General features: G+C 41.4%; 1 protein-coding gene across 1 annotated transcript in view; it reads right to left on the bottom strand.

Moving 5' to 3' along the window:
* SNAPC3 (small nuclear RNA activating complex polypeptide 3) overlaps positions 1–15,382 on the bottom strand; it is a 451,523-nt gene that overhangs the window by 36,174 nt on the left and 399,967 nt on the right. The window contains exon 7 of the mRNA XM_044061357.1: positions 7,110–7,274. Within this exon, the coding sequence (XP_043917292.1) occupies positions 7,110–7,274 (165 nt within the window). The remainder of the gene's footprint in view (positions 1–7,109; positions 7,275–15,382) is intronic.

A 15,382-nucleotide genomic window follows, 5' to 3' on the forward strand; every position in this document is an offset into this window, starting at 1 on the left:
GGATCTGGAATACAGAGGTAAATTATAATGCTTGGCAAATGTATGCACGGAGGTCCAAGTAGCCGCCTCAATAATGTCCTTGGTTGCCACTCCTCATAAGAAGGCTGTGGTAGTGGCTGTTGCCCTTGTAGAATGAGGCCTTATGTTCTGTGGAATTGGTTTTCCATGGAAGGAGTAACAGAATCGTATGCAATTTCCTATCCATTTGGAGATTGTCTGTTTGGAAATAGCTTTTCCTTCCCTTCCTGTTGCATAGGCTACAAAAAGCTGGTCAGTTTTTCTGTTACTTTTTGTTCTGTCCAGGTAGTAGCGTAGCTGTCTATGTACATCCAAGGTATGCAGCAGTCTTTCCCCTCTGTTTTGTGGGTTGGGGAAGAAGGTAGGTAGGTGGATTGCCTGGTTTAAAGACACTCTGGATACCACCTTAGGCATAAATGTAGGATTAGTCCTCATGGACACTCTATCTTGGTGGAAGATTAGGAAGGGTTGTACTGCCATTAGGGCCTGAAGTTCAGAAACCCTCATTGCTGAGGTTATTGCCAGTAGGAAAGCAGTTTTCCATGATAGATGCTGTAGGTCTGCTGTTGCTGCTGGTTCAAAGGTGCAGTGTCAACTTTTCTAGCACAAAGTTCAAATCCCAAGCTGGCAATGGTGGTTTCCTAGGAGGTTTTACATTCTTGATCCCTCTGAGGAACTGCCTGAGTAGAGGATGTGAAAAGACAGGTGGATCAAAGCTGTATTCTGCTGAAATAGCTGATGCATGTATCTTGATGGAGGAATAGGACAGGCCTGTATGTAGAAGCTCTGCCAAATACTCCAGAATGTTAGCAATATCTATATTTGACACATCTTTTCCTCTTTCAGCACTCCAAATGACAAACCTTTTCCATTTTCCTGCATAGTTCCTTCTTGTTGAAGGTCTGCGGGCTTCAAGGATAATGTCTTTAACCCTTTGGGAAAGTTCTGGATTAGTTGCTGCTATGTGATGTTCCATGCAGTCAGTTGCAACGTTTTTAGGATTGGATGCATGATGCTGTAGTTGTTCTGAGTTAACATCAAAGGCATCAGGGGTATTGACCACATTGTGTCCCGAGACATGCTCCTCAGCAATGGGTACCAGTGTTGTCTTGGCCAGTTCGGAGCTATCAGGATTATCCTTGGGCGTTCCTCCTTGATTTTTAGTAATACCTTGTGTATCAAGGGAAGAGGTGGGAATGCATATGCTGTCAGACCTTTCCAGCTGAAGGAGAGCGAATCCACTTTCCATGCAAATGGGTGGAATGTCCTTGTGCAGAATTTTTTGAGCTGATGATTGAGAGGGGAAGCGAAGAGATCTATCTGTGGCATTCCCCATTTCTTTGAGATGGTCTTGAAGATGTCCGGGTGTAGCATCCATTCGTGAGCATCCGAGGTGGTTCTGCTTAACATGTCTGCTAGAGTATTCTCCTTTCCTGGTACAAATATTGCCTGTAACTGGATGTTGTAGCTGAGTGCCAGGTTCCAAAGGTCCAAAGTCATTCTGCATAGGGGGTATGAATGAGTGCCTCCCTGTTTGTTGATGTACCACATGACTGTGGTGTTGTCTGTCCTTATCATCAAATGGCCTTCTTTGAGAAATGGCCTGAATTTTTGGATTGCCAGTTTTACTGACAGCATTTCTTTTAGGTTGATGTGCAGGTGAAGCTGATCCTGCATCCACAATCCTTGCACGCATTTGTCCAGCATGTGAGCCCCCCATCCTAGGTCTGAGGCGTCTGCTGTGATGGTTTGGCTTGCTTGATAGTTGTGAAAGGGTAGGCCTGGGTTTGACTGGCATGCTTGAGCCCACCATAGGAACTCCTGCTTTAGGCATGGGATTAGTGGAATTTCTGCTTCTAGGCTGTGCCTGTGTTGGGACCATAAATTCTTTAGGTACCACTGTAGTTTTCTCATATGTAGTCTGGCATGTGGAACCAAGATTATGCATGATGCCATGAAGCCCAAGGCCTGCAGAACTTTTCTTGCTGTTAGCTTGTTCTGTCTTGTTAGTGCCAAGAAGTAAAGAGGGAGTTCTTTTTGTTTTCTGCAGTTAAGAATGCCATTTGTTTTACTGTGTCCAATTCAGCCCAAGAATGTCCTTGTTTGGGATGGTATCAGCCTTGACTTTTGTAAGTTGACTGTGTATCCCAGTGCTTGTAGCAAGTAAATGACCCTTTGTAAATCTGTTGTCAGCTTGCTTTTGTTGTCCCCTTGTAGCAGGCAGTCATCCAGGTATGGATAAATTTGGATTCCCTGTAGTCTGCAGTGGGCGATTACTGATGCCAGGCATTTTGTGAATACTCTGGGCAGTAGATAAGCCAAAGGGCAATGCTGAGAATTGATAGTGCTCTGATCCTGCAAGAAATCTGAGGTATCTTCTGCAAATTGGTCGAATGGGGACGTGCAGGTATGCCTCCTTGAGATCTAGAGTTACCAGCCAACACTCCTTGCCCAGCATGGGAAGAAGTTGCTGTAGGGTCAGCATTTTGAATTTTGGGACAATGATGTATGTATTTAAGGTGGACAGGTCGAGAATACGTCTCCAACTTTATTCCTTTCTTGGAACTAGGAATAGTCTGGAGTAGAATCCTTTGCCTTGTTCTGTTATTGGAACTCTTTCCACAGCTCTCATCTTTGTTAATTGCATTATCTGCTGTAGAGCTTCTGTTTTTGATTTGGAGGCAGGTTTGGCATTCCTCTTTTGACTGGTAAAGTGTGGAAGTGGAACCGGTAACCTTGGTCTATGGTTTGCAAAATCCACTTGTCTTTTGTGATATAGTGCCAGTTCTTGAAAATAAGGTTAATTTTCCGCCTAATGGTGCTGCTATTTGTTCCCTGGTAGGCGGAGTTAGAATCAAGTCACTGTGATTGTGCTGTTGTAGTGGTAGTGGCTGTGTCTGTGCCTCTGTTATTACCTTGCCACTGTCGTCCTCTGTAGGCACCCCTCTGGATTGATTTCTGCCTCTGGAGCGTCTATTCCTGCCCCTTTGGGATCTTGTGGAGTCAGGAAAGGACCAATTTTTGGCAGGCCAGTTCCTGCTAAACCTTGGGGGCTGAACCTGCAAGAAATCTTTAACCGTTTGTACAGATTTTGCCTTTTCTTCCATTTTCTTCATTACCTGCTGGGCAGGTGTACCAAACAAACTGGCCTTATCCATAGGAGCATCTAATAACTTAGCTTTAACATGATCCGGTAAGACCTGTTCCTTCAGCCATGCATGTCTTCTTATCACTGTGCCAGTCATGGCTGATCTAAATGAAGCCTCCAGTGCATCATAGCCACATTTTAAGGAATGGTTACTAACCTGTTGTATGTTATTTACCATTTCTAATACATATTTCTTATCTATAGAGTCATCAGAGGATAGCTTTTTAGTTAACTGATCAAGCATAAACTCTTGGTATTGTATCATGTGAAACTGACAGTTTAAAGCTCTAGCTGAGAGAGTAGCTGAGGTGTAAACTTTTTTGCCCCATCTGTCTAAAGACCTGGCTTCCCTTTCAGAAGGAATAGGGTTTTTTGCTGTGGTCGAGGCTACTGCCTTAGGCCCCTGGGATATAGTCTCGGGGTCTGCAAGAGGGGCCTTGTATAGGTGATGATGAGTGTCTGGCACCCTGTAAAATCTATCTGGTTTGGCAGGGGCTGGAGGTAAGGAATCTGGTGCAGTGCAGACATCATTAAATGCATCGTCCACAACAGAGAGGACAGGAGGTATAGCTAGGGGCCTGTGTTGTGGAAGGTGCAGAAAGGTCCTAAGTCTTTTTCTGGAATCTGAGAAATCCTGTTCCTGCCATTGGAATTGTTCTCGCATGGCATGTAAGGTTTCCCCAAAGGAGAATTCTTCTGGTGGAGAAGCAGCTGGAATGGATTCTTCAGCATCTGAGTCTTCATAATTGGAGAAAGGAGCCTCTGGCTGGTCTGTAATATCTGAGTCATCCGCAGAATCATCAGAGGACACAGGCTCGGGGGGCTCTGCTCTAGGTCTCTTTTCTGGGGGCTGAGAGGCCCTGTCTGGGTGAGATTGAGATCCCCTAATTAAGGATATTAAATCTTCTGCCAGAGTAAGCATTTGAGAACTAGAAGTGGGCCTGGTTGAGGGGGGTTTAACAGGCACTGATTTAGTAGATTTGGCTGCTTTAGCCCTGGCAAAGGCCTTAATAGACATGGCTGCAGGAGGCCTAGCAGCACCACGTGCTGGGGTAGAGACATCCAAAGGGATGGTGTCTGATAAGTCACTAGTAACCACTGTTGTAGGTAAAATTTCTGAGGCCGATTCAAGTAAGGTAGCAGGAACCTCAGTAGTAGACATTGATTCAGCTGTACTTTGATCAGTTTTCTCGGTTTCGGCCGAAACAGAGACACTTCATGTTTGCTTAACCATGGTTTCGGCGAAACCGCGGACCATGCAGTGTCAGTCTTTCTTTGCGTTTTTAACAATTTGGGTAGTCGGAGGATCCGGCGGCATAATGTCGCAAAATCTGAGCCGAAAAACTGTTCAGCAAACTCCGACCGGCGCCTAAGCGTTCGTCGGTTGAATGAAGCACACGCCAAACAGGCTGCTACGTCGTGGTCTGGGCCTAAACAAGGCAAACAGTAAGAGTGGAAATCTTTATGAGGTATTTGTTTCCCACAAGTTAAACAGTTATTGACTTTTTCTGACATCGGCTGAGGCAAGAAAGAGTCCCCAACGGGTACTTAGCTTTTAGAAGTCTTGAGTAGTATTCGGTAGTAGTAATCTCTGGATCTGACCGACCGGCACTTGCGAACAGCTTCTGCTTGGCCAGCGGCAAGAAAGACTGAGGAAAATGGCGTCGGCTGATGCCTTTATACCCGAAGACCAGCAGAGATGACGTCGGGTGAAGTGCAACATCAGCCGAAGCCGGACCCGGACTTTGGAATCCGGCCGACCGAAGGGCTGCCTGACGACAGGACAACTCAGTTGTTATGACTGCAGATGCATCCATGAAGGACATCTGTAATATTCCGGAAACACTCGGGAGAAAGCTGCCTTCGCAGGGAGTTTCAGATACCAAGCTCTCCTCAGAGTCTGAATCAGAAATCTGAGGAGAAACATCTGTATCTGTCCCTATCAAATTCCATCACAAATTCAAGATATTGACTCTCTTCATGGAATAAGAAATCCCCTTTTCCTTTATTGGAAACCAACTTATAGAAGGGCTCAATAGCTTGTACAATACCCTGAGCAAAACCTAATGAAATACTTGACCACAGAAACTGGTGCAGGAGAACATACATGTTTAGATTTCTATTTGTGCCAATAAAGTTGAGGCAAATAGGATCCCCAGGGATGGGTACAGCATTCTGGTTAAGTAGAAGCAACTTCCCTGCCCGTTCTCCCAAGACAGACAACGGTGACTCTCTTGCCCATTGAGGGGACCCAACAGCCATAGACAAGGTAGCCAGCCCCAGGTCCATAGTGGCTGTGTGACCACCACCAGAGGGATCCAGGGAAAAAGATGAGTGGTCTGGGGAATCAATTTTGGCGACAGCAAAGTTACCCACCAGTGGCTGAGGCAAATTATTAGCCTGCTATGGTGGCAAAGACTGTTTTATTTTTGTGGCTGGAAGAACTGACCAGAGGATCTGTAGTTTTTTTTCTATGCTCAATGGTGCTTTTTCCCCAGGGAAGATAAGCAGCCCAAGTCGCTAAAAAGAAAGTACTTGAAAGTATCTTTTTCCCACTCGAACACAGTAAAACACACTTCAATACACTTTGTCATCTCCCAAAAGCACAATAAATGCAATTTATCTACAGAAAAAAAGTAGTTTTATATAGTTTTAAATAACTTTTAAACTCACTTGAACAAAAGTGCAGTCCCATTAAAAAGTACACTAAAGTCACATGGCAGTCGTCAAAAACACATTTGCCTAGCTTAAACATACTTTCCTAAACATGGAAGTAAGTTTAAACAATAACATATAAAATGTGGAAGGCTTTTCCCACAAAGGAAATTTATTCAAGAGTTATTAGGAAATACAGAAACATTTTCAGAAGTTATAGCTAGTGAGTGGGATACAATGAAAAATATAGTCAAATGAAGGCTATGCAGTTTTACCTTTTCTGACAACAAAGCCTCCTTTATTGTTGCTATACTTTAGCTCCAGTATAACACATTTGACTTTGACAAATGCTTGTTATTCTTAGAGAAAATGTATGCATCTGTGTATAAATGTTTTTTGATTTGTATTTTCCTTTCTTCAGTCATTGTGACTTTCAAATTCTGTCTCCTTATACTGCATTGCATACTGGGAAAATGTTATCTGTAATGTATGTAGAGTAGTATATCTACAGAATTACACTACTTGATTTCTGCATGTAAAGTCATACACCAATACTTTTGCAGTTTACAAATATTAATTTTCTCAGCAAATGCAATGCAACTCTTAAAGCTAAACCAAACATTACATAACAAAGTCTGTTTGCATCTTAATGTGTAAAAAGCCTGTAATCTTCGAAAACATTTACATTAACTTCACTACCCAGGTGGTAGCTTGTCAGGACTAAAGTTTTTACATGCATGTTACAAGTTTCTTTATATATAAAACATTTGTTTAGGAAATAACTAATATCCTGGCTGACAAACGCATTGCAAATTTTACTCCATCCACAGTTACTGCTATTCTACAATCACAGCCACCCACTTGAGTGACTATGGAACAAGTCCTGTCACTCCTCTCTAAGAACTGCTCCTACATGGGTCCAGATAACATACCAGGCTACCTGATTTTCAGAACCAAATATGGCTGTTCTGAACCCCTACTTAACCTCTTTAATTTAAGCTTCTTCACTGATTACATTCTTGAAGCCTGGAAAACAGGTAATGTAATGTTGTACAAGGATGGCCCCACAATCGACCCTGGTAACTTAAGAACCATTAGACTCATTAGACTCATGCAGTTTTATACTGCCTTTATTGCAGACAGAGGAGACAGTGGTAGAAAAGTCTTTAGAACAGTTCACTTAAGAAGCTGACAAATGAACTAATAAAGAAATTAATTTCATCCCAATACTTAACTGACAAGTTGTAATAATGTCAAATAAACAGCAGTTACACAACATCAGTCTTACCTGATATCTGTGATGATGATGATGTGCTCACAGTCTCCTTGGTGGCAGTACACATAAGGAAATCCAATTTTAATGTTTAAATCATTAAAAGTGAAATCCTCCATCTTCTCACATCTAAAATCGCTGTAGCCTCTGTCACGTTCTTGTGCCCACTCAATCACTGTTCTGAAATTAAAGGAGAAACAATTTTAGGCAAACTAAAATGTCTATGCTCATGCAAGATAATTTAAACAAAGGAGTGGCTGAAGCTAATAAGATCTAAACCAAGTTTAACTGAATGGATTCATAAAAGAGAAAGGACAGAAACAAAAAATACTCCTGTTTCTTTAAAGACAGATATATACTATACTATATATTATATATTTTGAATTTTATTTTTATAATTTTACTCTGAATATATGATGTATTGTTTTAATTAGTCATATGATGCTTGGGCTGCGTATCATGTGACCTGATGACTCGTACATAAATTGCTGTTTTAATGAACCTGTATTAAGCATTGAGAAAGGGTGTATAACCTGAAAGCTTTGTATTGTTATAAAGGTTTTTTGCTCAACGTTGGTGGTTTGTTTTGGACTTTTTGATACAGCATCTGGTGTTTTTATCTTTAAAGACAGCAACCAGCTAATTTGACTGACCCTCTAGACCTTTTTCAGCCATGACCAAACCAAGGAAATCTGGATGCTCAGTTGAAAATACCTAAACGTAAATCACATTACACCTTCTTCTCGTATAAAAAAGGATAAAAGCACCATCTGAAAAGTAATATCTGAAATTACTAACTACAAACTCATCACACAGAAGGAAGCAGTGATAACATTTTCTATATCTCTTCAATTTCCATAGTACTGTTTCAGTTCTAAAAGTGCAAGTAATTTCACATCTTAAGAACACCTGAAACGAAGAGGAAGCACGTTATGGAGAAAGAAACACAAATGGTAATATAGATGCAGCAAACTTTACAACCAGTCTTTCAAGAGCATACCAATCAAGGTGGCTCATATACACTAGGCTGCTGCTCCTCCAAATAAATGGAGTTTAATTACGTTGTATGTGAAGTTTTGTAAAATACTTGACTTTCCTGTTCTGGGACTCAGAACTTACACAGCTGTCTGTATACTGCACATGAGCAGAGTTAAGATTTAAATAATAGACAAAAAGTAGGTATAAGCAAACTGCCCAGCATTTAGACATACTCCACATAGTGGCTAAGGCAAGTACAACTTATTACTCATTATACAATTCTTCCTCTAAAACGTGTACGCTGATTGGCCAGCCCAACCAGCGTGCCCGTTGTAAATCCCTCAATATACTAACGGAAAAAGGTCCGGTTGCCCGGACTTTTTCCGTTAGTATAAACTACTAATCTCGCTATGTTAAAGAGTTTAACATAGCGACACAGGTTTAAAAACAGCAGATCTCCGTTGCTTTTTTAAAGCTGTCTCGCTATGTTAAACTCCTTTAACATAGCAACACAGTGTGTAAAAAGCAACGGTGATCTTGCGATCTCCGTTGCTTTTAAACCTGTCTCGCTATATTAAATGGGTTTAACATGGCGAGACAGCTTTAAAATAAGTAGCGGAGATCTCCGTTGCTTATTTTAAAGCTGTCTCGCTATGTTAAACCCATTATATGAAACAGTAAAAAGCAACAGAGATCTTGCGTTCTCCGTTGCTTTTGCCCACAGCTGTGATGTACTGCGTAGGCATGCGCAGTACATCAGAACTGCCGCGGAATACCAGACAGCTGCGGAAGGGCAGCAAAAAGGCATTATACAATGCCATTATTTAAGAAAAGTAATTATTTCTTTTCTTAAATAATGTCATTGTATAATAGCAATAACCCACTTCTGGATGTGGGTAATGCGGGATTTAACCACGGTTGTCTGTTTGGTCCCTCGGGCCAACCGTGGTTAAATCCCACATTACCCACACCCAGGCGTGGGTTATTGCTATATTATCTGTTTTATTTTGGGGGGGTACAGACAGCACTTTAGTGGGGGCTGTTTGGACTGCTCAATGAAGCGATATTCAGAGTTCATCTGGTAACTTCAGTTTGAAGCAGAATGAGAATCAAAGGTGGAAGAAAATTAGTTGTTGTGGACGGACTTGGAGCAAGATGTAAAGCACTTTTTATTTGCAACTTTTTTATACTAAATAATAGCGGGATGTGAAAATGACCTTGCTAGCATGACTGTAGGTGGGTATGTACTTTTCTTGTGTGTAAATCAAAGGCTTAATGTGTGTGAGGGTCAAAACTAGTTGCAATGTATGTGCTCAATGACAATGAGACAAAATAGCTTACAGTCAAAGTGACTGTAACAAGTGTGTGTGTGTGTGTGTGTGTGTGTGTGTGTGTCTGTGTGTGTGTCTGTGTGTGAGGCGAGAACAAGGGGTTGCACTACGTGTGTATGAAAGCCATGATATGAAATACATTAGTGTTAATTAGGTACTTACTCATTTTCTTGATCACAATCAGACATATAAGGTGTACATAATTAATAAAGTGGTTGCAACTGCAGGGGGACTGAAGCAGATTGCCGAAAGTATCTGATGCTTGATAGAATGAAGTTAAGCAGTTATTTTTCTGGCATGGGGAGGTTAGTGTTGGGAGAGATAAGCGAAAATATATTACAGTGGTCACTTTTTATTTTATCACAATCCAACATCAGAGATGTGCACCATCAATGAAGTGGCCATTATCACATCATGTTTGAAATTAACTCTCAAAGTAGTTCTGGTATGTAGTCTGAAAAGAAAAACTACTACTGGAAGACTATTTGCCATGTACAATAGTGTATGTTATGTAGAATTCTAAGAATGCACATCAATAAATCAAAATGCAGCTCATTAGAGAAAAATAATCTTGTTCCAATGAACATAATGGAAAAGGAATAACGTGTTTTTTTTCAGTGGAAGCAGATCTATTAGCATTTTTTTCAGCTTTATAGAAGTTGGTTTGAAGATTTATTGGGTTAAGCTAGAGTTTGACAAACTGGCAACATGACCAAATGAATGAAACCTAAACTGTAACTATGATCAACCTTGATCGTGCTATAATACAACCCCACCCCATTCTAGTTATCCCCATCCACTTAGTTACCTCCTGTAACCACTGATACTAATTAAACCAATGGCTATATTCGTGACCCAGAGTTAGCAGTAAACAAATGACTGTACTCTAGAGAAATAATAAATGAGCCTCACAGGTTCTCTTTAATCATTAACCCCTTTTGTTATGGTTAAGATATTATCTTAGCACTTGCAGACAAAAGAGAGAAATAGGGCTGCTGATGCCAAGAGAATAGATTAGCACTAGGCTAACTGCCCTTGTGGGCCACTGTAAGCCTAGCCAATTACCCCATGTGAGAATCAAACCCTGCACCTTATGTCTGTAAGGTGAACATCTTAACCATTATACCAACCTCCCAGTTTTCCAATTTTAATCTTAAAATGTTTCGACTTGAGAATTAAAAATAACTTTCCCACCCTCAGAGCACTTCAGAAATTACTCCATTAATAAAATTAAAGTATTAATTAAATAATTACTCTAAAGCTTACATTCTAAATGGAAGAAATAAAATATGAAGTGAGACGACATCCCACTCAATCTATTATCTTCTTTCTCCTATAAACACAAGGAAATGGGTAAGGCTAACCAGTGTCCAGTTACTTTCTTACGAGTATAAAGATCAATTGGTTGCACTCAAATGATCCCAGAACTACCATAGATTCCTAGGTATAGTACTAAAGCTGGATCAATTTACATATCTGTTATTAGCACTTAAGCTGAACATCTGTGAACTAGAAACTCTTTCCTGTGAATAGTAAAATTTGTAATCACTAGAACATAATGTATCTTTTTTTTTCTTTATGGGGAAAATAAAACAGAGGGCATGTAAAGCCAAACACAATGGAACCAGAGGAATGGGAGAAGGCAGAAAATGTACAATAAGTGGTGGGAGTAGTCTTTCCTTTATGAAAATGTAAAGTCCCTCAGTGATTTCCTGAATATGCGTGGGGTGGGAAAGGCTGTCCACTTGTTTCTCTGTGCAGAGGAAGATAGAGGATACCTTCTCAGTGCTTAGGGGAGCATGAAACTTGAATCAGTGGAAGTGGAGAAGGGTTGCTGATCATCTGCCCGAGAGGACTGTGGTAGACAACAGGACCCTGTTGTTGCATAGACAAGTTACTTCATTGTTGGCAGAAAACGTGCTATTCTTGAGACAGGGAAACGTAAAGACAAGAAAAAAAATCTACCAGCACTTAACTGCTTAAGAACACTGGCAATCACTGTTGTTATTCAGAAAATTTATATTGTTAAGTTGATAAAGGAAATTCCACAAACAAAATCTTACAATCACGTCACTGCCTGTAAACACTGTAGCAGACAGAAGATGCTGTGATAGACTGAATTTACATATTTACTTGTAACAGAAAAAGGGGCTTTTGTTGACACAAGGAATACCACAGGAAAAAAAAATAACAGCAACACAATACTGGAACAGTATGGTAAGACAGTGCAGTTCATGACTGAATGGAGTTGATCTGAGAGCGAACAAAAGGTTTATATCTTATATAGGGAATTCTACACAGGAAAATAATATCTGTTACTACTACGCAAGAAGCCCAGAATTTCCAGACAGAAGATATTCAAAAAGAGTAAAAGAGAAATGAGGAAAAAAATATTTCCACAAGCAAAACTGTCAAAAGCTTCAAATGCAAATTTGTGTTCATTAATACAACAGATTCACAATAAACTTTACACAGACCAAGAAACTTTGGGAAATTTCAAGAATATAAACAACAAAACTTAAGAGATTTTTGAAATATATAAAAAGAAACATGGACATGGGAAAGAAAAAGATTTAATATGGTGCAATATTTATGCAAAGGAGAAAGCCAAACTAATCAATACAAAAAAAGCAGCTCCAAAGATATTGGAAGAGAAATACAAGCAAAGGCACCCTGATATGGAAAATTTCACAATATAAAAAATAAGATTACAAAAGGGGAACACCGAACATAAGATAAGTAATACAGAAGTTAAACAAATAAAAGCTTAAGTTGTGGAATACCTGCAAAGTGAAGGATTTAGTGTAGAAAGTCTAAAACAAGTTATGTCAAACCAAGATGAATGACGAGTCCCCAAAATAAGGGGAAACAGGGGGAACGGACAGGAGACATCTGAAGAAGAAACATGGGCATGGGAAAGAAAGAGATTTAATGTGGTGCAATATTTGCGCAAAATGGAGAAAGCAAAATGAATTCCTGACATGCTGAAGGTGCTCTTGCCAGGAATGGCTATAGATGACAATATCATCCAGGTAAGCAAGGGTAAAATTTGCTGCTCCTGCTAGAATACAATCTACCAGCCTCTGGAAAGTCACTAGGGCATTTTTCATCCCAAAGGGCATCTTCGTGAACTCATACAAGCCGAAAGGAGTCACAAAGGCTGACCTCTCTCTAGTGTTGGCAGTCAAGGGCACCTGCCAGTAGCCCTTGGTAAAAATCAACAGTGGTAAGGTACTGAGCTCCACACAGCTGCTCTAGGGCTTCACCTGTCCTAGACATGGGGTAAATCATCTGACTCTGTGTGAGTATTTCATTTCCTGTAGTCCACATAGAACCTGGTGCTGACATCCTTCTTTCGTACCAGCACTACTGGCGAGGCCCATGGGACTGCTGGTCTCCTGGATTACCCCCAGTTCCAACATTTCCTGTATTATCTCCCTCAGAGTCTGTTTGACCTTCTCAGGCACCCATAAGGGGCCTGCTTAATAGGCCTTTGGGGGTCCTGTATCCACATGGTGCTTCACCAAGTGGGTACACCCTGGTTTCCCAGTGAACATGCCCCTAAACTCCTGTAACTCTGCTCGGATTTCTCGAACCTGGGTAGGGAATAGCTCCTGGAATACTGATACCCCTTCCACTGAGGTGTCAGTCTGAGCCTCACTGAGGAGATCAGTCACTAGATCCCCCCTCAGACTCCTACTGCCATCCACTGCAAATACTCAGCATAAGAGCCTCTCTATCATGACAAGGTTTCATCATATATGTTTGTTTCTGGCTGCAATCACATTGGCCAGATGTCTGTCAGAACTTCAAGCCTTATGCATCAAACGTCCCTACCTTATTTTCCATAAGGACAGAGTATCACTGAGAACTAATTCTTCCTTTTTACCAAAAGTGGTGTCAGAGCAGTCTATCAACCAGTCTATTGACCTCCCAGTATTTTTTCCTAATCATTCTAACAAGGGAGAGTATTGCCTGCACTCCCTAGATGTTCACAGGCAAATACTATTTTATCTGGACAGAACAAAATCTACATGTAAATCAGACCAACTATTTCTGGCCTTTTCTGGACCAAGGATAGGTCATCCTGTCGCTAAAGTTACACTGGCGTCGTGGTTGAGAAATTGCACTACCTTCATCTACAACAAAAACAACATCACCTTGCCTCACAAGGTGAAAGCTCATTCTACAATGTCTATGGCAACTTCAGCAGCTTTCCATGCTAGGGCTTCCCTCAATGACATTTGCTCAGCTGAGACTTGGGCCAAACCCCATACTTTTATCCTCCATTACAAATTGGATTTGGCCTCTAGAGGAAGAGCTTCTTTTGGTTCCATGGTGCTCAGGAATGTCCTTCCATGAGGGCCGCCCAGGGATACAGGTAAGCTGGGGATGCTGTCCCATCACTAAGGAATGAATGAAGATTAACAATATCAGATAAAGAAGTTATGTCTTAACATAACGTTCCATCTGAATTGTTGATCTTTGTTCATTCATTACTCCCTACCCTCCGCCCCCCCTCTGGAAGTTCCTGGTTGATGTCATATGTTCCTTTTTCCATTATTGTAGGTCTGTTATGACCAGAGGTAGCCTCTACTTTGTCTATCAACTTGCAAACTCGATCTGAGGTAACGGAGCAAAGCATTCTGGTTAGGATCTTGGCTCGAGAGTTTTTGGCTGACACGAGCTTGGTATGAGACCAGCTAGGTTCCGAGGACGGACTCGATAACCCATCAGTAATGAATGAACAAAGATCAACACCACAGATGGAACGTTATAGTAAGACATGACTTCTTTTTACTGTTTTATCATTGAGTAAGAAGGTCAGGAACTGTTCCCAGAGCCCTGATCAACGCTATACTGTTTACAACCCTTTCAAACATATGAATAAAACTAACAAAACTATTACCCTCTGTAAATTGTGGAAGAAATTTGCTGACCTTTATTGCTTCTGGGGTTCAGTTATTCCCTTCCCCATTACCTCCATGACCCTAGCAAAGAGTCAGCATCTCCTTTTCATGTTGCCTCTGCTTCTTATTTTCTTCGGCTCCCAGATGTCTCAGTCTCTCTGCCGATTTTAATTCCAAATGCCGCAGTCCCTCTGTTGATTCTGCTTTGATCTGCAAATGCCGCAGTCTCTCTGCTGATTCTAGTTCCAAATGTTTGGCCTCCAGTTCAAGTCTCTCTAACTCCAGATGGATTTTTAAGTCCTCTAAGGCAAAGTTGAACTGTCCATTTTCTGAGAGTTGTACATCTGCAAGGCCAGTGTGGTTGTTCTCTTGGTTGCTGGTCTGTGATGCAGCTGTGGCTAAGGCTGCAATCATTTTCACTTTAGTCAGGTTGGCATGCACCAGTCCTTTGGCATGGCACATCTCAGCCAACTGACTCCTTGTCAGCTTGCCATAATCTTCTGTCGACATCCTTGCCTGCTCTCCCTGACTAAGCTAACAAAAAGCAAATAAAACTATTGTGACATGAAACCCTGAATGTCTACCATGTGGCTGCTTGAGAGTACAAGCATCTTCTTTCATGACTACTGTTTACAGGCTACAGGAGTTCAATATCCACATCAGTGAATCCCAATATGTGATGTGGTGATCCCACCACTGCCAACCAAATGTGATGACCCTCCACCGGACCAGTAATGAAGGAGCCTCAATCCTCACCACTGGCAACAGTGGGACACGTTCACTGAGAGGATGACAGGTACACACCCACTATTTCCAGATGCAGCTCTCTGCAACAAGTGCAATTTCCCTTAGGAGCACACAGAGATCATAGTCAGTCTGGGGCTGGTTTCTCCTTCTTTCTCCAGATCCCCAATAAGACTCCCCACTGGCACAGCTATAGAGTTGAGATCTCAGCTGAGTGACCCTGCCATGACCTCCAGCACCCTCTCTGTCCAACTAGTGCTTCGTGTCCTTGCCTAAGTAGTTGACACACACGCTCTGAGGTTCGATTCACTCACACACACACACA

This window comes from Protopterus annectens, chromosome 2.part0 (genome assembly GCF_019279795.1).
Source record: "Protopterus annectens isolate FY-2018-M chromosome 2.part0, PAN1.0, whole genome shotgun sequence".
In the NCBI taxonomy this organism is placed as follows: domain Eukaryota; kingdom Metazoa; phylum Chordata; order Ceratodontiformes; family Protopteridae; genus Protopterus; species Protopterus annectens.